A 23900-nucleotide genomic window follows, 5' to 3' on the forward strand; every position below is an offset into this window, starting at 1 on the left:
GGCCAGTGGATGCTACTGATGCTACATTTGAACTTCCTCCCTGCAGGTCCTGCACTCATCTCCTGTACCATCTAGCCACCTCCTACATTTGACTCTAAATCTCCAGCTCTTTCCACAGAACAGCACCTGCCAAGGAGGTGGAGGACCTGGGCCAGAACCTTGGCCCTGTGACTCACAACCAGTCTGTGTGAGCTTAGGCAAATCACGTCTTCTCTGTGGGCTGCCTTGTCCTCACTCACCCAAGAAGGAAGTTCTCCTAGGTTATCCACAATAGTCCTTGGAAAGGCCATCAGTCCAAAAGAGAAGCCTTCAGTCCAAGGCAGATGGAGACAAAGGATTACTGTGATAATTACATTATCATGTGTGAGCAGCAAACCCAGGTGATTCTCCAGGCTTGGCAGAGAGGCCTGTCTGATTTCATACTCAAGATGGCTTCAAAAGATATGCCTTACTTTCCCTCTTATTAATTATTACTATTATATTATGAAGATGATGGTTTCCATTATTATTGTTTTGGTTGTTCTAGCTAGCATTTATACAGTGCCAATTTATGAAGTGCCTACACCAAGTCTAGAGCTGCCAACTCCAAGCAAGATCATACCTTTACAACTTGTTCATTTCTAGGCCCCCTGACTGAGGGCAAGTGTGGAGTTCTGGGTACCATCTAAAAGGAAGCACTGGAGAAGAGCAAGGTAAAGTTCTGCTGTGAGAGGGCCCTTTTAATCCTTTATAAACCTAGGATGGAGAGCCAGAAGGGAACTTAGAGATTATCTAACCCAGGCCCAGTCACCCACACCCAACTATACATTTTAGAGATAAGGATAACAAAGACCAAAATTGGAAATGACTAGACCAAGGTCACACAGGAAATACGGAGCAAAAGCAGAGATGAAATACAAGCCTTCTAAGGACAAAGTTATTGTGCTTTTCATTATACTGCATTGCCGCCTCCCACTAATAGAGCAAAATCTTGTTTAACCTTAATGTTTGAAGGAATCGGTAAATCTAGTTAATAATGTCATAGAATTGACTTCTGAGACCACCTAATACTATGAACACCTGAACAATTATCATCTGAGCTACATACCTGACCAGAAGTCAATTAGCCTTGACTTACAAACCTTAATCTTTTCTAGCTCTATCCATGTCTTCTTTCCCTCTCTCTTTCTCTCTCCTCTTCCTCCTCCTCCTCCTTCTTTCTTTTCCCTTCCATGCTGCCCTCTAAAGACCATTGGACCTTTCCATCTGCCCTTCAGCTATGGCTTCCTATGTGGATTGACTCCCCCCAGTGAAAATATCATGAGCCCCTTTGACAGCTAGTAGGATCTCACTTTTCTCTGTGTATCTTGTTTGGGCCGCAGTAAACATAATGAATGTGATTCCATCCCATTCCATATTTCTATCTCTATAACTACATTCTACTCCTGGAAGATGGGAGAACAATCTTATTAGACCTAGAACACTGTGAATGTAATTAAAAGGCGATCACACAATAATGTTTATTGACTGGCTAATCCAAGTTTCAAGAAATTTGTGTGTGTGTGTGCGTGTGTGTGTGTGTGTGTGTGTGTGTGTGTGTGTGTGTGGTTTGGAACATTTCCTATAATGTCAGATGTTCTTTGAAATACTGATCACTTTTGCTGATTTATTTTCTCTCCCTTTTTTAAAAAAATCTGATTTTTTTGTTTTGTTTTGTTTTGATAAAGGATGGCTTTCTGGGAGGGATATGCCGAGAGATCAAGAGGGATGAACACGCTAACGTAAAAACCAAAGATATCGATATTTTTAAAGAAATGTCACCGAATCAAGTCTGTTATCTAAATTCTACCTAATATTTCTCTGAAAAGAGTCTATCAGAGCTAACAGAAAGAGACTGTATGGTCCCCATTCTACCCCAGAATCAGAAGGAATTTTAAGATGCTCTCCAGTTTTGTTCCCTGCTACCAAGCAGGATGAACCTAAATCTCCCATGACAAATGACTGCCGATCGTCCTCTTAGAAACTCTCTAGGAATGGAAAATCCCATTCCCCTGGATGATTGATTTCCACATTTACTTATTCATTCATACAGCAAAGGAAGGTTTCTGATTTTTTTATCTGAATTTTTCTTGCTATAGCTTTCTGATGCCTGAATGGGTCATAGAAAATGGCCAGAGGATTGAGACGGCTCTTCTCACAAAGAACCATTTCTATTTGACCATTTCAATCTGAAAAGCTATGTGACCTTTGACTAAAGTTCTTAACCTCATTATAAAATTTCCTTTCATTTAATTCTGCCTTCTGAGAAGTATAGTAAGTCATGCACATATGAAGGGGAAACAAGGGAGATGAACGCCGTTCTTAGAATAGTGTCTTCCATGGTAAACTGAGGGTTCAATATTGTTCAGTTTACTGGACTTCCTAAGACCACCCCTTCCCTAAAATGGTAGTAATTCCCTTTAGAATTATTTTCATCTATGAGAGTTCAAATCTATGATAGATTCTGTCACCATTATGTACCCCCATTTTTATGGTCACAGATGGAGGCATACGAAACCATTCAAAAGCCATCATTTGGAAGAAAGGTTGGATTTGTTCTGTTTGGCCTCAAGGGCAGCAGCCATTGGTGGGCCTTGAAAAAAGGCAGCTTTGAACTTGAGATAGAGAAAACCTGTCTGATCATTAGAGCCGTTCAAAAGTGGAATACACTGCCCATCACTAGTGGCCTTTTAGCTTTCGTTGTTGTTCACCCTTCATTTTTGAAGAGGACTAATGAAATCACAATGTTGGAGTAAAATATTAATGATAGATGATGTCTTAACTTGCAAATGAATTGTATTTAAGTGAGGCAGAGACGTACAAAGATGTCAGCCTCACTCTCTCTTCATGAGTCACTGAAGTCCACTGGCAGAACAAAAATCAAGAGGTCTTCAAGGACACATGTCAGTTGGTTACCTAGAGGGTTGTATGGGTTTGATGGCATGACCTCTGAGATCCTTTCCAATCTGGAGATCATGGAAAAAAGCATTGTTACAATAGGACTTCAAGGAGTGGATACTTGGCCACTTGTCAGTGGATTACATAGAGGGTTGTATGGGTCTGATGGCACGACCTCTGAGATCCTTTCCAATCTGGAGATCATGGAAAAAGCATTGTCAAAAGAGGTCTTCAAGGAGTGGCTACTTGACCACATATCAGTGAATATCCTAGATGGGATCTTTTCCATGTACAGATTGGATGGCATGACGTTCAAGATTCCTTCTAGTCTGATGAGGATTGAAAGAACATTGTCCCTCGATCCTAAAGTCCAGGAAGTTTCAATCCCATACTCACCACCAGGGTGAGCTTGAGCATATCACAGAAGGCCTGGACCTCAATTTCTTCAACTATACAATGGGAGTATTGGACTGGATGCCCTTAGGTGCCTATTCTAGTTTTAGATTTATGAGCTTATTGGACTCGATAAAATTTAAGCTTCTTGAGGGCAAGGAATGCTTCACTTTTGTCTTGGCACCTAGCTCGGTTACTAGCACATTTGTTGTTGTTGTTCAGTTGGTTCATTCACATATAACACTTCATGACCCCTTTTGGGGTTTTCATGGCAAAGATACTGGAGTGGTTTGCCATTTCCTTCTCCAGCTCATTTTAGATATGATAAAACTGAGGCAAAAAGGGTTAAGTGACCTGCTCAGGGTCACACAGCTAGGAAATGTCTGAAGCCAGATCTGAATTCAAGAAGATGAGTCTTTCTGATTCCAGGCTTGGCATTCTATCCACTGTGCCACTTAGCTGCCCTACTAGCACACAGTAGTCTCTTTAAATTATATCTAAGTGTGTGTGTGTGTGTAATTGGTTTGAAAAAGTGCTGGCTTTTGAATCATAATATCTGAGTTCAAATCCAGGTTCTACCACTTACCACCTTTGACAAGGGTTCTTAACCTGAGGTCTATTAACTTAAAAAAAAACCAACAGTTATATTTCCATATTGTAATCCTATGTATTTTATTTTATGCCTTTGAAAACACAACGCTGAAAAGGTGTCCAAAGGCTTCACCAAATCTCCAAAGATTAAAAATCCCTGATCAGTGACAATATGGACAAGTCAGAACATTTCTGGGCCCTAGATTCTTTACCTGAAAAATGAGGGGGGTTGAGTAGACACCAAGGTCCTACTTAGTTCTGAATTTCTCACCTTATGAAGGCTGATAGGATTATAGATTTTTAACTAGAAGGAGCCTTAGATGTCATCAGGTACGACCTATTCATTTCTCCAATGAAACAACTGAGACTCAGGGAGGTGAGATAATTTCACTAAAGGTAACAAAGCTAGTAAGTATCTGAGGAAGAATTTGAATCCACATCTAACATTTATAATTCTTGTGTACTGATTGCAACGTCAGCACACCAAGATGTGGGCTGAGCCTAGGACCCAACTGTAAAATGTAAGATATGTATGTAGGTATGTGTGTAAAAACATACATTTGTATGCATATGTGTGCTTATACATATATGCATGACTGCCTCATTTTCTCACCTGGGAAATGGGGATAATAGAAACACCCAACTCGGAGGATTGTTCTGAAAATCAATGAGATAACACATGTAAGGCATTTTAGGGACCTTAAAGTGCTATATACAGGACATTAGTAGAGATTTACTCGTTAGCTATGACATTTAAAAAAATAGGAGTTGGAAAAGATGCACTGGAAGGTTAGATTTTGTTACTATAATAAGCTAGTGCAAGCTACTAATTATAATCATTTTTAATATGGCATGATATTATTGCTATAATGATGAAGAAACTGAGGCAGAGGTTAAGAGATTTGCCGAGGGACATACAGAGAGCATACACACAAATGTTTCAGCCTGAATTTGAACTCAGGTCTTCCTAGCTATTGAGCACAATTATCACTTGAAAATATGGCCTAGGTTTGAAAAATTCATACGTGTGTCATCCTTATAAAGACAAGTATTATTCTCATTGTGTAAGCACCCAAGCATCATTTAGGCAAAAGTGTAGGATCATAGTTTCAGAGATTTGAAACCAAAGGAGAATTCACATGCCATCTATTTTAATTTGTTGCTTTTACAGATGATGAAACTGAGGCCCAGAGAGGAAAAAAAAAATTGCTTAAGCTTTTCAGGCAGCAAATCTGGGATCACTCTAGGGACATCATGATACAAATGGATACATGAACAAGCTCTGATTTTGTCATCTTGGGGAACTCCCAATGTGGTAACTCCTTCCCCAGACACTGAGAGAAAACCCATGTATAACTGTAGCAAGTTGGTCCCAGGAAGATGATTAAAGCACACAGTGGTTCAGTGACTTGCACAGAACCACTAATAATATTTAGTGTCAAGGCAATGATTTGAACTCAGGTCCTCCCACCTCTCAGCCTAGATCTCTTAGCCCCCACTGATACACTGCCCCTAGAAAATCATTACATACCAAAAAAATAACACAGTAAGACCTAGTACCCCATTAGGAATGATCTTTTTTTTTTTTCCATTAACAGAAGCTAAATGTAGGGATTGCAATCAGTCCGAGAAAAAATCATCTTGTATTCTGGGCATACGTCTTTGCTGAGTTTCAGTGTGACTTTAGAAAAATCACTTAACCTCCTCATGCCTCAGTTTACCCATCTGTGAAATGAGGTTAATAATATTTCCTGACCTCACAGGACTGTTGAGAGTCTCTGTTAATTAAGATTTCCGAATCACTGGGAAGTGATGGATGAAAAGGGCAAAGATTCGTTAATTGATAAATTTCAAGTCCAGTGATGCCTCACCAAAATATGTTATAACAATTCTCCCTCTAGGTTATTTGGAGGACACAGGTTTCAAGTTATTCTACTTTTATTGAGAAGTGGTTCAGGGACAACCCAAAGGTGAATCAGATGGCCACCCTCAAGACATGACTAATCCCCCTGTCCCATACTCCCTGATCAAATGTAAATATGTTCTCATGAACCCACCCTTCATTGTATCTGAAATTGTCACTGTTGGAACCAATCCCATTAGCCACTGGTGTTCCTGTGAGGCAATATGGAGCCTGAAGATGCCTGGTAGAATGCAAGTATTCTTCCCTGAATCATTACCCCACATTCATATTTGAATCATAGATGATGGCTGATCAATAATGTAACATTTCTATAGCCTAAAAATTAAGGTCACACACACACACACACACACACACACACACACACACACACCATTACATACCTTGTGAACTAGGTAGGTAGTCCAAGTAGCATTATTCTTATCTTAAAAATGAGGGAACTGTGACTTACCCAAAGTTACATAAATAGTAAATTTCAGAGGACAAATGCCATCCTGCTTGTCTCCTGATGCCAAGCCCAACAATTTTTCCACTACAGTTCATGGTTTCAGGATCAAGTTCTTGAAAGAATGGAACACAGAACATATAAGTTTTGATGAGGAGATACCCAGAGCATGGGTATCGTCTTGTTTAGTAGGGGAGGCAGCATCAAGACTGTGTAGAGAATCTCTGGGAAGCCAGAGAATGGCAGAAGGGCACTGGGAATTTTCTGGGGGCGGCAGCAGAGTGAGGAGGGAAGAGAGAGTACAGGAAGCAGGATGGAAAGAGGGAGCAGAAGGGGTGGGAAAGACAGACTCTCTATTTCACCATTGCATGTGGATGAAAAGTGGGGGAGAGGGGACACGTGACTCAGTTGCTGAGAACAATACATAGGCCATAGTGAGTCAGGATTAAAGAGGAACTGAAACTTTTCCACGTACCATTATATTCAGCAAGAATGCATGTGCCAGGCTGTGTGAGGCCCTTGAGAGAAGAAGAGAGAGTTTCTTCCTTTAAAAAAAAGTGTGAAGGCATTGGGGAAGTATAGCAGCTTCAGAAGATGAGCAATTAAGACAGCAGAATATTGGGCCCTGGAAATTGTGACTTCCCTCAATGTGTATGGGAGTCTGACCTGGATTATCTGGCAAATCACCTTCATCTTCTCCTTCTTCCTTTCTATTCAGACACAGATCAAAAGGAGACACCTCTTCTCTTCACTTCACCTTCATCAAACCCAACAGGGAAGTCATACTGTTGTCAAAGGACTTTTCCCTGTCTGTCCAAACTTAGCAATCATGGTGTTCTTCAGGTCCCCAACAGATACTCCAGATTTTCTGGCACTAACAAAAACAGCCCAAGGTCTAGATGCTACACAAAGCCCTCAACACTGTAACTGAAAAGGGAAAGGAGCAATCTTATAGTGAGTATTCACAATGTGCCAGGCACCGTGCTAGATGATTTACAAATACCATCTCATCTGATCCTCACAACAACCCTGGGCAATGGGTACTATCATAATCTCCATTTTACAGTTGAAGAAACTGAGGTAGAAAGAAGTTAAATGGTTTGCCCATGGTAAGACAGACAGTAAGTGTAAGAGACTGACTCCCTGACTCCAGGTTCAGCATTCTAAAGGTGCTGAATGTCAGTACACACCACCTAGCTGCCATGAGCCTCCTTCGTCCAAAGAATCAGCATCTCAGATGTGAGATCCATTCATGAACTCTATTTTAATCAAACTGGCCTCCTAGAGGTTTCTTGGCCATGATATTGAATCTCCCACCTCCAAACTCTTGCACAAATTATCCTCCCCACTTCATGGCTTCTTCACCTCTGCCTCGTGAAATCCCTAGCTTCCTTTAAAACCCAGGTCAGATGACATAGCCTGTATTGAGTCCTTTCTAGCCCCACCTCAATCTTCCCTTCCTATAATTATTTTGTGCACAATCTGTATTTGCTTACCCGTGTAGACATTGCCTAGAATGCAAATTCTTTGAAGGATAGGGTTATTTCATTATGTTTTCGTATTCTAAGTGACATGAACATAGTAAGTGTTTAACACATGTAGGTTGAATTGAATGAAATTGAACTGATTAAGAACCATTTAGGTGGCACCATGGGTAGAGTGCCTGACTTGGAGTCAGGAAGATCTCTGGCCTCTAATGCTTCCTAGCTGAGTGACCCTGGACAAGTCATTAACTTTTCAATCTCTTTCATATTCATCATTTCTAAAATGATAGTAATGGCACACAACCTCAAAGAGTGATTATGAGGACCAAATGAAATAACATGTAAAACATTTAGCAAACCTTACAATGCTATCTAAATGTTAGTCATTATTTTTATTAATGAGTTGAATGAAATTGGAATCAATTAAAGCAATTTCTGGCTCAACTTTTCTATAGAGCATCAGGCTTCTTGTGGACAGGATTAAATTAGATTTGAAAATGCTGAGGGAAGGAGGAACTTGGAAAGCCTGGAGAGTTAAGAGAAGCCTCCCGGGTGGTAATGGATAGTAAATTAGGCCTTTGTTGGGGCCCTAATAAAGCATCCAGCAGAATGGCCACTGGAATCTGGCCCAGCGTATGTGGAAGAACATTACTGTGAGATACCAGGGGGGGCTAGGTTTTCTAATGTAGATATTCCATCAACATTTTCAGGGATTCTGGAATGCAGTGTCATAAAAATAAACACATTTTCTCATCTCCAATAATTCGGTCCCTAAAGAATCCCAGAGTTCCCTAAGCCACCCAATCCCTTAGCAGGAGACACAGCTTTCTCAGTGGCTGGTTGTTTCAACTTGTTTCCTTCCAGAAGAGAAGGGGTGGGGGGCGGGGCGGAAAGTGATAGGAAAGTAGATTGTGAGGTGTGACTTTTTAGTACTATTACTTCAGTTGCCTCAATGGGGCTTCCTCCTAAGTGGTAAGAGATTGTTTTCATAGTTGACCAGAAAGCAACAGTTTTATTTCAGAGTCCTAGACTCCTTGCATTTTAAGTAATTTTGTCTGAACTACATGCAGGCACCAAGCTCCAAATTTGGGAGAGGGGAAGGCAGAGAGGTTGGGATTCAGGTTTGGGGGAATTCACAAAAGCCTCCATGCTTTCAAAATGGTGGAAATGGAAGAGAAATACTGCTACCCTACATCATCGAAATCAGTAAATATCAGAGCTAGGAGATAACCCATGTGAGTGGTAATTTAGCCCCTGCCTGAAGAATTCCAGTGAGTAGCAACTCCCTACAGAGCCAAGCCTTTCTACATTTGGTCAACGCTAATGTTAGGAAGTTTATTTGTTTGTTTGTTTGCTGTGAAATGGAGTCTAAGTCTGCCTCTGTTCAACCTTCCCCCATTACTCCTGGTTGTGCCCTCTGGGGCCAATCAGAACAAGGCATAATAACCCCTTCCAACACTTAAAGACAGCTATCATATGCCCCTTGAGCCTCTTCTTTGCCAGGTTCGATTTCCTAAATAGTTGCAAAAAAGCCATCTCAGGGGAAGGGAATGAGAATGAGATTTTAGTCTTTAGATATTTCTGGGTATAGTAGCAACGATTGTTGTCCTTATGCATAGAGTAGAAAGAGACAAAAGCTAGCACCAGAGGATGTGGACACAGCTATTTATGGAATATATGAGCTCAAGTAATAAAACTCATGAAACTTTTATTAAACACCAATAAGGTGCAATGTCTTAACATAGATAGCCATGATATAAAAACAAAAATTCAATTTAATCCCTTCTCTCTAGGAAATTTGCCTTTTATTGAGGAACACAACCCATATCCAGGGAAGTAAATGCAAGATCTTTGGTGAGAGTGACAACATTAACTATTGAGGAGAGGAGATGGGGGTATCAGTTAGCCAAGGTCCAGCCCCAATCCAAGCCTCCATTCCCTCATCCATAAAGTGAGTACTGTTGGACATTAGATGATAGTGATGGTGCCTTCCCACTCTGTATCCTGTGATCTGGTGAACATTTCTTTGTTGTTCTGATTAAAGTCCAGCCAGGCAGTTCCCCCTGGTGTCAAAGGTAAGTTAAGTTATTAAGATTCTCAGAGTCAAAGGGGCTTAGAGGGAAATGGAGCCTCAGGACCAAGGCTTCTGTGACACCAGCCTTAGGAGAGGTGAATCGATGATCTAGTTGACCTATTCTTTCTCTAATAGCTTTGGTTATTTCCAGGTGCCACTGTTGACCTCGCCATTGATCTACTACAGAGAGATTGCTGCCTTTATTCCCCAATTCTAAGTGCCTCCTCACCCAGGCTACAGAATATTATGAATGTGGTCTCTGTTTCATAAGGTTTCATTTTTAGAATTTTTTTTAACTTAAAGAATACTTGGGACCTAGAGGATGGAGACAGAAAAGTATGTCAGGTTGGCTCTCTTCAAGTTTTCAAAGGTTGTCACAGGAAGACAGAGGAGACTTATTCTGACAGGCAGACTTTGATTGCATATGAAGAATAACTTCCTGATAGTCAGGTCTGTCTCAAAGTTGGACAGGCTGGTGGGAGATTCAGTAGATTCCCACTCACTAAAGGGCATCAAACAGGGTCTGAATGACCACTCAGAGAAAGAATTCTGTTTAAGGAATGGATTGCATTTGACTGCCCCTGGGGTCTCTTCTCTTGCCAAGAGGCTGTGAATGGCAGAAAGAATTATCACCCCCCCCAAAAAAAACCTGGCCACAATATGAAACAATTGATGAATTCAGCACTCTTAGAACCCCCCCCCATCTCTCTCTTTCTCTCTCTCTCTCTCTCTCTCTCTCTCTCTCTCTCTCTCACACACACACACACACACACACACACCCCTTTTACTATCAGTGTTGGTGTTGTCTGCTCCCTAGGAAGATGGCATTTAGCTATTGCTGTTCTCTTATTCTGTGTCTCTTTTCTGTCTATCTCTGTGTCTTTCTGTCTTTGTGTCTGTCTTTGAATCTCTGTCTTTCTGTCTGTCTATCTCTGTCTCTATGTGTCTTCTCTGTCTCTCTCTCTCTTTTTCTGTGTGTGTATATATATATACATATACATATATGTACACAATCATACATATGAATATAGATATATGTATGTGTATATGTGTATGTACATATACACACACACACACACACACACACACATATATATATATATATATACATATACATATGCACACATATATACACACACACATATTACCTGGTACCCAAACTGATAGGTTTTTCCTGATGCCTTGCATTGTCAAATGGAGCTGTGCTATGTACCATCACATTTTACCGGTAGATATCAACTGGCCTCCTCTAGCCTGAAAATGTCTTTATTGTAAGGTACTAGAGGATACAAAATGAATCAGTGCTTTTTGAAATCAATGCTACAAATTCAAAAGTTTTATAGATGGAGTTATTTAAAATGTGTGCCACCTGAGAACTCAAAGATTTTGCTTCTTCACTTAAACAGACCTTCCAACAGACTCATACCAGAAACACAAGATTCTAATCTCTATCCAGTAGAAGTGGCATCCTTCATTTGTTCCTCTTTCCAGATGACATTTTGTTGCTTACATCAAGCCTCAAAATAATGCAAATTCTCTGGGAGGAGATTGATAAGCATTCCAAAGAGTTTGCACTAACCATCCACATAGAAAAAAATCAAGTGGATGAGCAATGACTAGTTTCTAGATTATGGACAACCTGCAGAAATCATCCACCAGGATAGATTGATTGATTGATAAATGAATGGATAAATACATGGATAGATAGATGATAAAATGAGATAATATACATAATACGCAAATTTTAGAATGTTATATATACATTATATATATAATAGTTGCTATTATTATTAATGATAACATGAATAGAGAGAGATCAAGAAAGAGATGAGATAGAGATGATATAGATACAGATATAGACATGGATAGACATAGAGAGATAGATGAAATAGAGATACATCTTAGGTATTACAAGTAAACAATTAGTTGGGTTCAGAATTAGATAGGAAATTAGGCTTTGTTGCCTTCATAAAATTACAAAGCTCCTTTGATGGCCCCAAACTTCTCCTAGAAACAAATGTCCAACTTTTAAATCTCAACATATAACTGGTATAACATAGCTATGAATCATAGAATATAATAGTCTGAAAAGATTTAAATATTAGTATCACTCAGAGGGCAAGAAGCTCCAGGAATGGATGATCAGGCTATAACACAGAGAAAACCAAGATCTTCAAAGACAAATGCAAACGAATGATGTCACCAGGGACATCTAAACTGTATACTTCATAATATCAAGACAAAATGAGGAAGGCTACAAGACCAATGAGGCTTATGGGAAGACATGGATAAGAATATCACAGGGCATAGGGATTTTACAATATGTGTAGTTGCAAGTTAAGTGAGATCACAGATTCATAAGAGTATTTGAAGAGAGGCTACCATATATGATCAGCTAGGACACATTGAGAATTAGGCACTATAATTACCAGTGGTGGATGAATTACTCATATGAAAGGATTTTCTTCTATCTCAATCTCTGTTATGAGAATGATCAAGATTGTCTTACCAGCTCAACAGCATTTAGAGATAGTCTCCATAAGAGAAGAGGCCTTCTCCCTACAGATCTTCAAAAAATAGCACATATTAATAAGCTTGAAACAGAATGATTGCCTCTTTTAAAGCTAGTTATGAGTTTCAGTTCTTTGACTGTAGGGCTATTCACATATTTATTTCATGTAGGCAAATACTTACCTCAATGGATGGCACTTTTCTTTTTTTTCTTTTTACTTGGGGGTTTTCATTTAAAAGTTTCATTTATATACTTATGGCTGAAGCAGAAACACTCAGGTATTCTTGAGGCAGTAAGATTCAATGAAAAGGACTGGGGGTTTGAAAAGAGTGCTGGGCTCAAATCCTACCATGAACACATGATAGCTGTGTGACCCAGACCAAATCATTTAACTTTCCTGAGCTTCAGTTTACACATCTGAAATCTCAGGGTTCTCTCTTTTGGTCAGACTCCAACTATCTTTTGTTCAGCACTGGATAGCACAGTGTAGCAAGAACATTGACAAACTGGAATATGACCAGAAAAAGGAAGTATGATGAGAGAAATAGATACTGTATTTTACCATGAATGGCTGGGTTGTTTAGTCTGGAGAGGTCATGGCTTATCTATCATTAGGTACTCTAGGGTACTGATGTGTGAAGAGTAACTAGACTTGATCTGCTTTAATTCAAAGGCAAGAATTAGGACCATTAGGCAAATGGGAAGCATAGTATGTGTTGAATAGAATGCCAAACTTGAAATTAAAAAGACTTAGGTTTAATTTCTACCTCACATGCTCAGCAGGGTCATCTTGAGAGTCAACTAATATATGTAAAGAGCTTTGAAAACCTTAAACTACGTAGTTGACATAGCTTAAGACTAAGCTATATAAATATGAACCATCATTAAATTGGGAGAGGTAGATTTGAGCTAGATATGAGGGCTTTCCTAAAAGAAAGCTTTTCAAGTAAAGTGAAATGAGTTGCCTCATGAGAGTGAGTTCCCCATCCCTGAAATTCTTCATACAAACATTAGATGATCATTTCTTAGTGATGATTGAGATAGGGTCCTTGTTTAGGAATGAGTTAGACATTTCTGAGGTTTTCTTTGACTATGAGATTCTTTGACATCCAATGGGAATAAATGTAAAGTGTTGCATTTGGGTTCAAACAATCAATCTCAAAAGTATAAGATGGGGAATGTTTGGTTAGATGGGAGTTGACTTGAAAATGACCCAGGGGGTTTAGTGGGCTTTGAGCTCAGGAGGCATCAAATATATGATGTGGCTACTAAGAAAGTTAATAAATCTTAGGCTGGGTTAAGAGAGGCCTAGTGTGTAGGGCTAGGGAGATAATAGATAGTCCCATTGTTCTCTGCCTTAGGCAGACTAAATCTGGAATATTCTGTTCAATTATGAATAATGTATTTTAAGATGGACATTGATAAACTAGAGAGTATCCAGAGAAGTAGAGCCAGATTGGAGAAGGAACTTGAGTCTGTGCTATATGTGTACTAATTAAAGAAATTAGAGATGTTTATTGGGGGTAGGGGTGCAGTTCAAGCATACACGAAAGTTATTTTGAAGTATATAAAGGACTTTCATATGGGAGAGAAATTAAACTTTGCCTGGTTGGCCCCAAAAGACAATGGGTGGGAGCTACAAAAAAGCAAATTTAGCCTTGATAAAAATAACTTCCTAACAATTACAACTCTCTAAAAGTAGAATGGACTGCATCAGGAAGTAATAGGCTCCATCCCTTGAGGTCTTCAAGCAGAGCCTAGGTGTGTTGTAGAACGGATCCTTGTTCTTTTGGGGATTGGGATCAATGGCTTCTGAGTTCCCTTCTGGATCTGAGAAGACAGGATTCTAGGATCAACAATTACTCTCTAAAATAATACTTGCTTGCTTCTTAACATTCATATGACATATGCCATTCTGTGCTACAAAGTAGTTCACGGTAACATAAAGGTTGGAAAGAACCTCAGAAATCATTTGGTCTAACCTTCTGGTTTGTTTTTTTTGTTTGTTTTGTTTTTTTTTTTTTTCTATAAAGGAGGCCTCAAGACATACACAGGCTCATTGGCATTCACATTGTTCATAAGCAGAAGGAAGTTGAAAACCTAGGACCTCTCATACTAAATCTAATGCTTTTTCCATTACATCATTCTACTTCCATCTCCTCTCTCCCACCATACAATGGACTCCTTGAAAACAAGGCTCACATTGCATTCATAAGTGCATCCATGGTTCCTAGTATAGGGTGTTCACACCTGGTAGGTTTGCAATCAATTTTTGTACAAAAGATAAAAAATGGAGGGGTGTAGAGAGAAGAAGGAAGGAAGGAAACAGGGAGGGAGGGGGGAAAAGAGGAAGAGACAGGAAAGAAGGGTGGAAGGAAGGAGGGAGAGAGGAAAGAAGGAAGGGAGGGAAGAAGGAAAGGAGGAAAAGGGGGAGGAAAGAAGAAGGAAGGGAGGGAGGAAGGGGAAAGGAAGAAGAAAGGGAGGAAAGAAGAAAGAAGGAAGGAAGAAAAAGTGGATGGGTGAATTTGGAGGTGACTTGGCCATGGAAACTCTGAAAGACTAAAAGTTACAGAAGGTTTCTGACCTGTAATGGTCAAGAAATATCCTGTACCACTAGAGAGAAAACATAAAAACAATACATAAAAAAACATATAAAACATATCTCTGAAGTACTTGAGTAGAATAATCACCAGAAAGGGGCATGGTGGATTTAAGTAGACAGACAGACAGCTAGACAGACAGACAGATAGATAGATAGATAGATAGATAGATAGATAGATAGATAGACAGATAGAGATAGCTATATATACATATATATATGGGGGGAGGGGTGGGCAGCAGGGCAAACAATGATCTTTAAATAAGAAGTGGCATAAAAGACACTATAGATGAGAAAAGAGAAGGCTAATCATATGGTATAGTGGGAGAAGTGTCTGATTTGGAGTCAGAGGATCTGGGTTCAAAGTTCAGCTCTATCACTTATTTCTTGTGTGACTTCCTACAAGTCGTTGGACCTAGAATCAGATCCAGAGCTGGTAAGGACTGCAGAGGCTATCTGGTTTGATCTCTTCATTTTACAGATAAGGAAACTGAGACCTCAGGAAGTGGCGTAGCGTGCCCTAAGGCTACATAGGTAAGAAGTGTTCCATGCAGGGCTTGAGAATCATTATGATTTCAGAGCCAGTGCTCTTTCCATTATATCATTAAAAGGGTAAAGAGGAAAGGAGAGGGGGGAAGATCATACCTCTACATCATCTCATTTGCTAGGAAACCCTGGTAAACTTAAAATCAGTGTTGTCTAGGATAAAGGTGTATAAACCACTAGCAGAGGAAAGGCTGTGTTTAAAACCTCTCCTGGACCCAGATTAAATCAGCATTTTTGAAGGAGCTCAGTGGAGTGGAGCCTTAATAGAAAGGAGGCTGCAGGAGCCAGCTCCCCCAACTCCCCAGGACTCCAAGCAATAAAAGTTAGCAGAAGGGCAAAGTACAGGATTTCTTAAATATGCCAGCCACCTCTGGGCAGGTTTTCCTGTTGCTAATGAAGCAACCCCACCTCAAAGACAATGTGTAAGATTTCCTTACTCAGGACTGATTTGGGAGAATTTCAATGTGTTAACCATTAAAACCCATAGATAAAGCCTGGCCCTCTGGCTATTCAAAGTCCCCAGGGACTCTTCAGAAGAGGAATAGGGAGCCTCAGTGAAACTCCAGACTGAGAGACTTCACTGTGCCTCCTTCCCCTTTCCTCCTTGTTCTAATTAAGCCTGAGCCTGCTCCCTTCCTGCCCTGCTGCTGAGTCCGATCGCTACAAGACAGTTAGGCAGCTGCTTCATTCCTCCCTGGCACTGGGTGAAGCGAATGTTCTCAGTGGTTCATCTGTAAAGGGCTTTGGGGACTCAGCTCCAGAGAAACAGCAGGGCGTTTGTATTGTGTTGCAGCTAGAGAATATACTGGAGAGATGGGGAAGTGACTAAGGTAGCCTGTTCTTCCCAGTACCTACTAGACCTGTTGTGGAGGACACATCACCATATGTGGTCACTGGTGCCCTGCTGGGGCCTTGAGAGTTGATTCTTTTAGGGGCCAGGAAAATTTGATTCACCAGTTTCCTCTCTCCTCGAAAGGATACTTGAATTTGGTGTTTTTCACACATATCCAGCAAGGTTTTAAAAGAGGCACCATAGGGTAGTGGATTAGATGCTGGAATTGGAATTCAAATGCTGCCTTCTGACTCTTCCTGTGTGACCTCAGACAGGTCACTTAACCTCTCTGATCCTCAAGCAATTCTTTAAAAGATGACCTATTAAGTTATTGATGGGGGCTTCAATGACCAACCAAATAAGAAACATTTATTAAGAGAATGATATGTGCCAGGTAGTATGCTACACATTGGGATGCAATAACTAAAAGACAAGAAGAGGGGAGAAGAAAGAGAAGGAGAGGTCCCAGATATAAAGAAATTTACATTGCATAACAAGAGTGCACATGTAGGTACACAGTCAGGCCAACACCCTTTCCCTGCTTTAATAATAACTAGAATTTACATGGTATTCGAAAAGTGTACATAGTTTCTCAACAACCCTGGTAAGTAGATGCTATCATTATCCCCATTTTACAGTTGAAGAAACTCTCAGACAGAGGTTAAGTGACTTTCCTAGGGTCATCAAGCTAGTACATGTGTGAGGGAAGGTTTGAACTCAGATCTTCCTGACTATGTCCAGGCTCTTACTCCCCTGAGGTCCAGAGTTTTTAACTGACTTGTCCATAGTAAAGTTGGAATTAGAACCCAGTCCTTTGGCCCCCCAATCTAGTGCTCTTTTCCCCCAGGTTTAATTGGATTGCTTCATTTGGCCAGCAGCAATTCTTTTGCCTCCATGCCATTTTTGTCTAATTGGCATTAGGGAAGATGAAACCCTCTCGAGCCAGACTTCAAACACAAAAAATCTAGATCAAAGATATATTTGGCTTTCAGTGCTAATCTTTACATCAGTTTGGTCTCTGCTGACTTGTTACCCTTTGAAGAAAATTTAGCAACTACTTATTTTAAACAGATGACTGTTCTCTAACCCCAAACATGGTACAGAAGCTTAGCAGATGACCGGCCACTGGATACAGTCAATTTTGTATTTGCCCACAGGATGATACAGGATATAATTTTTATTGACGTGGTTGAGATACAATGCCCCCTTTATTTTCCCCAAAAGATAGTTCAAGGAGATCTTGGAATCTCTAGTCCACAACCCATGGCAAATGATATTACTGAACCCCAAGTCAGTGTTGTCGTATAAGACACGAAGCCTGCTTCATCACCATCCCAATTATCAACAATCAGAAATGAGAGAGAGAGACAGAGAGAGAGAGAGAGAGAGAGAGAGAGAGAGAGACAGAGAGACAGAGAGAGAGACAGAGAGACAGAGAGAGAGAGAGAGAGAGAGAGAGAGAGAGAGAGAGAGAGAATCTCAAAGACCTTAGGAGCTTTGAATGGAGCTTTGTCCCCTTATTGAATCCACCTAATAAAAGACAGATAAGAAAAGCTCCAGGAAGAATTTCACTCTTTTTCATCTCCTGAGAAAATGATACATCCCCCTTGCCTAGCAACAATTTCCCAGGTGGGGCCCAGGGAGTAGGCTTGAGGCTGCAAGGAAGGGAAGGGGATGGGTTACCATCAGGTTTAGTGGCTGCATAAAAGTGGGCTTTACTCAAGAAGGATTGTCCACTCATAAGTGTCATTATCAATGGCACTAGATGAACTCTGTGATCAATTTCACCTTCAGCAGCATCAGAAACAGCCTGGATTTACTGGGATGAGGATGTTTATGGAAGGAACACTCGATTCAAAGACTAAAAGTCAAGCTTTACAATGCCAGCTGCTGTCTGGATTTACAGAGAATGGTGGTGATGCCCAGAACTCAATCATTTCTAATTTTGTCATTACAGGAACCTCCAGACCAGTGTTCCCGCCCACAGGTTATCCAAAGGGGGTTCTCCGCAGGAATTCCTCTGGGGAAAGAAGACTTATTCTGGGATGGAAATTCAGCATACATCATAAAAGTATCGGGACCTCCAGACCACACATATTGGGGGAATATAGCCAGTTCCCATTCTGAAATAAAGGTGTTAGCCTGTAAGATTAGGTTTAGGATAAGAGCTATGGGATTCACCTGTTCCAGGATATTTGTTAAATTGTCTGGCATCTAAAGCTAAAGATTCCTTTCACAAATAGGAGCAAAGGCCCAGAGAGCTCTTAAGTCCCCTGATAATCTCCATATCCCAAATTGAATAAACAAAGAGCATTCATAATCAAATTAAAACTCACTAAGCAATCCAGGAGAGTTGCTTGATTAGAATTGGTGGGAAGTTTCTTTCTAGACCTATTTTTTATTTTGTTTTGTTTTGTTTTGAATGGCACTAAAACAACTTAGCTCTGGAAAGACTCAATCCTCAGGCTGCCTCCCCCTCCTCCTCTTTTTCTCCCTCCTCCCTTCCCCCTTGTTTCCTTCCTCCTCCTTCTCTCCCTCCTCCATTCCTCCCTCTCCTTTTCTTCCCCTCCTCCTTCTCTCCCTCCTCCATTCCTCCTCTCCCTACCCCTCCTCCCCCTCCTCTACCTCCACCTCCTTCTCCTTCAGGATCTTTCTTATGCTTATGCTTCAGCTCACAGGTCACAAACCAACTAATCCCATCAAGTCCTCAAACTGCTCAATCCTAGAAACTGGAGCCAAACAGTCCAGGGAGAGCTGAGCCATCCATCAAAGACATCAGTTCATTGCCTTTCTCCATGCTTTGCTGACTCTATCTTAACCACCACTTGGGCTGGGGGTGGGTGGGTTTACAATGTTATCCTCATGAGCAGAGGCATTGCTCCCAAAAAGGGGGGGGGGTAAAAAAAAAACTTAGCTAGCTGACCACAAACCCATTTCAACTGTAAAAATGCCTCTTGTGACCTTGACACACAATAGAGTCCTAGTTAGTATTTAAATAGGCACATATGCCTATTGCAAACCTTGGTTCACTGAAAGATGATGGGGAAATGGCATTTATATTATCTCAGGATGTCAGCATTTAGGCAAGCTGAAATCTATCCTTGGATTCAACAACAATCCCTTAGAAGAAACTGGGAAGAAAACGTGTCCTTTCAAAATGCCTTAGAGATGTTTTTAAAGATGATGCCAAAGTCCCATTTTCTAAAGGAAAACCCCCAATTTTATATCACTTAGTATGTACATTAGAAGTGTTGTTTTGAAACAAATAGACTCACCCATCTTTAGAATGAATTACATGCCCCCGTACACACACACACACACACACACACACACACACACCACCACCATCATCATCATCATCACCACCACCACCACCACCACACCACACCAGCTTTCTTCCCTCCTTATAAAAGTGCAGAGGTACATCGATCTAGCAGTTTAACAATCCTAAATAGAACTTCACTCCAAATGACTTCCTAAACTAACCAAAAATGCATGGATTATTGGCTAGGAGAATGTCTGTCAGAAAAGACAAAATGCGAATGAGATGAAGGTTGAATAATCAGCTTCTTTCCCAAGACCCAAAACCTCTGGGCTCGGAGAGGGACCTCAGCCATTAGGAGCCAGAAAGTGTAACATCCAACAAAATAAACCAATAATTAGGATACTGTTGTAAAATGAGGACAGAGCAGAGACGAATACAAGCAACTCCAGTGTGTCTGCTGCTGGACCGGCCCTCCCCAATGTCTGACTGCTTATCTAGCAGCTCTCATCAGTATCGATTCCTCTTCCAGCCAATACTCAATCCAATCGGCTTCATTATTTAACCCTTTGAAACCCAAGTGAGCGAATGAGATTCCTGCTTCAACCCAGACCCCTGGAAAGGGCACTAGGTAGAAGGATGAGAAAAAAGGACGCTTCAGGATAAAGGCAAATAGTGACATTTGCGGGATTTTTAAAAATTATTATTATAAAGGCAATAGCATTTAAATAATTTGGGGGGAGCCTGGATTTTCGAAAATAAAAAAGAACAGCTTTAGTATCTTGGGAAGTGCCCCAAACCCTTTCCTTCCATTTTCTCAAAATCTCTACCCCAAATTAGAGCCTACCCAGGGTCCAGTTCCCCTCCCCCCCCCCACCCCGTTGCCGGTGGGGTTTGGGCGGGGGTGGGGGGAAGGGAAGGACGGGCCAGTGTTCCTGTCTCAGCCTCCTTCCTTCTCATGGGTTTCTCCCCAAAGCGGGAGTGCAGTGCATCCCAGTGGACAAACTGCGGAAGGACAAGTTGGCTTGCATGCCTCCGCCTCCGCCCCCGCCCCCGCCCCCGCCCTCCTCAGCCAGGGTTCGCACTCTCTCAGCCTGGCTCAGAGGCGCGCGCCAGGCTCCGCACCGACGGGTTCTGAGGGCTGCCGGCCGCGTCTGCGTCCCTAGGCCCTACCCTTGGTGCTAGCTGAGACTTGGCCTTTCCAGACCCGAGCCATCCCCCACTGCGAGGGTCTAACACAGGAGAGCAGGGCACTGGCGGCTAGGCTAGCCATTGGGGGGGATATAGGACAAAGTTTGTCTCGGAAGCAGAAGCCAGCCGTGACTCTACTGGTAGGCAGCTGGGTCCTCCGCGCCCTGGCTAACTCCAGAGATCTCGGCGGAGGTCCCCGCTATCACCTACGCGACTGTGCACGAAGGTGGACGAGTGGCTGGGGAATCACATGCCACTGTGAATGCCTGGCCCCTGCTTCCCCCTACCCCATTCAAGTCCGGGGAATCGCATGCACGTTTTACCGTGCTCTCCCCTCTGCCTGAGGGGTTCCCGGGGCCCACAGCTATGCGCACCCATGTGACCTAGGGCGGCTCCATGCCTCTGCCCCAAATAAGGCTGGGCTACGCAAGGGACCCCTGCTTAGGGTCTGGGGGCCGCCTAGGCAAGTGCTTGGTGTTGAATTTACTAACTCCTTCCGGAGTGCGCTCCGCAGAGCTGGGAGCCCTGGCCTCTCAGCCCAGCTCGTTCTATTCCCCAGCTCCCAGGGGCCGCTGGTAAGTGACCCTCCGGTAGGTGACATCGGACTGGCAGAAGAGCCTGGCTGGGGCGGCTGGCCAGGACACTGCGCTGCCGCCTGAGGGAGAATTGGGAACCGCTACCTCAAGGGCTCTAGTTCGTCCTCGCCTCTGGCGGAGCCGGAGAGAGCAGAGAGTCCCCTAAGAACAGGGCTGAGCTCTTCAGTGATCTGCTTTCCCCTCCTCCCCGTTTGGTTTGGCATTAGCCGAGAAGCCCCCGGCGGACACCAGGAAGAAAGAAGGAAGACAGCAGAGGGATCTTCTGCTTAGTCTTTATGGATCATTAATTAAAGTACTGCCCAAGCTCTCCCAAACGGACACACACACACACACACACACACACACACACACACACGCCGGACTTCTCACCTGATTCCTAAGAGCTGTTTAATCCACATGGTCACGTTTCATAGAACCGAGCCTCAGACCTTCATCTCCCCGTCCATCGGCGCCTCCCCGCCCCCCCACCCCCAGCACCCCGACCCGACTCGCTGCGAGTGTCCGCGCCCGCCGCGCTCCGTCTGACGGCTCCGCTCCCTCGGCTAGCTCCCTGGGCAGCCGGGAGGTAGGATCAGAGAGTCGCCGCGCAGTGCTCCATCCCAGTCCTGGGCGCGTCTCAGCTGTTGGGAAGCCTAGACCAGGCAGAAGCGCCTATAAATGAAGACATAGCTGCATAGATTAGTTGGGAGCTAGAAAGGGGGTTTCTGTTCTCAAAACCACCACATTCCCTTCCCCGAGACGGTCTTGGGTTTGCCTGGGGGTTGTTTTTGGTTCTTTCAATAGCTGGCTGGAGATTGGGGAGGAGGTTCGGAGAGGCGAGGGAGACCCCACGTCCCTGAATCTATTTTAGCTCCGAAGTGGTCTCTAGGAGAGTCTGTAGTTTCTGAGGCGCCCACGGATCTTTCCTCCAAAGGAAAAGGAAAAAAAAAAAAAAAAGGAAGGAGGGAGGGAGGGAAAAGGAGAAAAGGCAGCGGTCGGGAGAGATCTGCGTTTTGTTGTTCTGGGTTTCAGCCTGAGCCCCACGTAGAGAGGAGAGAGATGCGTGGCGGAGGGCGGAGGGAAGAAGGACAAGAAGAGCAGGCTCCGGGAGTTCGCAGATTTTTCTAGCGGTAGGATCCTTCTCCCCTGGACCTAGGGAGTCTGCTGAGGCTGGGGAGCCTGATGTGCCTGCAAAAGTGGACGAGGAGAAGGACTTTCCTCGCCGACTAGTGAACAGTCGAGTTCGAGTCCGAGTGGAAGAGAGGAAAGAGGGGTTCGGAGACTGCAGCGCCAGCCCGTCGGGGAGAGGAGACAGGTTTCCCAGCGCCGCTCCAAGGGGCTCAAGTTTCCCGGTCTGTCCGAGGGCGAGCTCTCCACAGTCTAAGGCTGGGGAGGCTGGGAAGGAGGCGGGGAGAGGGAGGTGCGCTCCGAGCTGAAGTTGCGTTGCGAGAGGAAGGAGGAGAGAGAGCCGGGAGTGGGGAGGGGGGGCCTTTTCTCCAAAGAGAGGAGCGGAGATTCCCGGGGCTCTGAGCCGCTCGGGCAGCTTCAGCCCCAGTGAGCCGCCCTAGACTCTCTTCCTCCTTTTCTCCGCCTTTTGCTCTTGCTGGATCCAGCCCCCTCCTACCTCCCCCAAGCAGGTCCCAACTCCGCCTGCTCCAACCCAGTCTCGCGTCACTCGACCTTCCTCCGCCCCCTTGACAGGAGGCTGAGACCCCTGCCCCGCTCTAGGTCCCCACCCTCTCTTCTGTTCTCCTGTACCCTGGGGAGCAGGGTTATTTGCATCGTCCAAGCTCCCCTGCCAGACGGGTCCCCCTCCCGCCCCCTTCCTCATTCCTGTCCTCGTCCCCCCACGTCCCCACCTTGGACACTGCTTCGGAGATATGGAAGATTCCGATTGGGCCGTCTGGCTCCGCCGGATGGTGTTGCCACGGTAACCGGATGGAACGTGGAGGAGATCGAGGTTCCGACCCGGTTCCCGGGTGGGCAGTAGACTAAATGGGAGACGCAGGGATGATGGTGTGTCGGGGCGGGGGGGGGGGGCGAGGGTTGAGGTCAAGGGGGGAGGTAACGAAGGGGAGGTGAGGCATGGGCTGCAGGATAAAAAGAGGAGACAGGGCCAGGGAAAAGTTTCCTTTAGCCAGAACAGGGCATCCCCTAGAAGGATACCAGAGCCTGCTCAGGAAGGAAGAAACCAGGATGAAGGTGTTATCTCTTGCCTAGCTTTTTTTGTCTTTGGAGTCTCTTACCAGGCCCTATACCTATCCTCAACCAAATTCTCCAGAGGATGGAGCCCGACCCCCACCACAAGCCCCATAATCCCCAAACACCACCCTGGAGTGGCTCTGAGCTGGCATTCAGCTAACGACCCTCAAAGTCTAGAATTTCAACAGTACTAGATAGATAGATAGATAGATAGATAAATAGACTGACTCCAGCAGTTCGTAGTCTCCAACTCGCTATAGTCTACCAGTCCTTCTTTGTCTTTGCCTTGCCCTGAAATATTCACTAGCCTTTGCTCACAAATCAGTTAAAAAAAGAGGAGAGAGGTGTGACTGAGAA

The 23900-nt window shown here is 43.3% G+C and overlaps 1 protein-coding gene across 1 annotated transcript in view; it reads left to right on the forward strand.

The window, feature by feature from the left end:
• LOC118836308 (WAS/WASL-interacting protein family member 3-like) overlaps nucleotides 1-23331 on the forward strand; it is a 34537-nt gene extending 11206 nt beyond the window's left edge. Inside the window, exons 2-7 of the mRNA XM_036743639.1 lie at nucleotides 20552-20652; nucleotides 20781-20992; nucleotides 21131-21341; nucleotides 21776-21927; nucleotides 22498-22761; nucleotides 23043-23331. Of these exons, the coding sequence (XP_036599534.1) occupies nucleotides 20552-20652; nucleotides 20781-20992; nucleotides 21131-21341; nucleotides 21776-21927; nucleotides 22498-22761; nucleotides 23043-23331 (1229 nt within the window). The remainder of the gene's footprint in view (nucleotides 1-20551; nucleotides 20653-20780; nucleotides 20993-21130; nucleotides 21342-21775; nucleotides 21928-22497; nucleotides 22762-23042) is intronic.
• The last annotated feature ends 569 nt before the right edge of the window (nucleotides 23332-23900 follow it).

Source organism: Trichosurus vulpecula, chromosome 2 (assembly GCF_011100635.1).
Source record: "Trichosurus vulpecula isolate mTriVul1 chromosome 2, mTriVul1.pri, whole genome shotgun sequence".
Lineage (NCBI taxonomy): Eukaryota > Metazoa > Chordata > Mammalia > Diprotodontia > Phalangeridae > Trichosurus > Trichosurus vulpecula.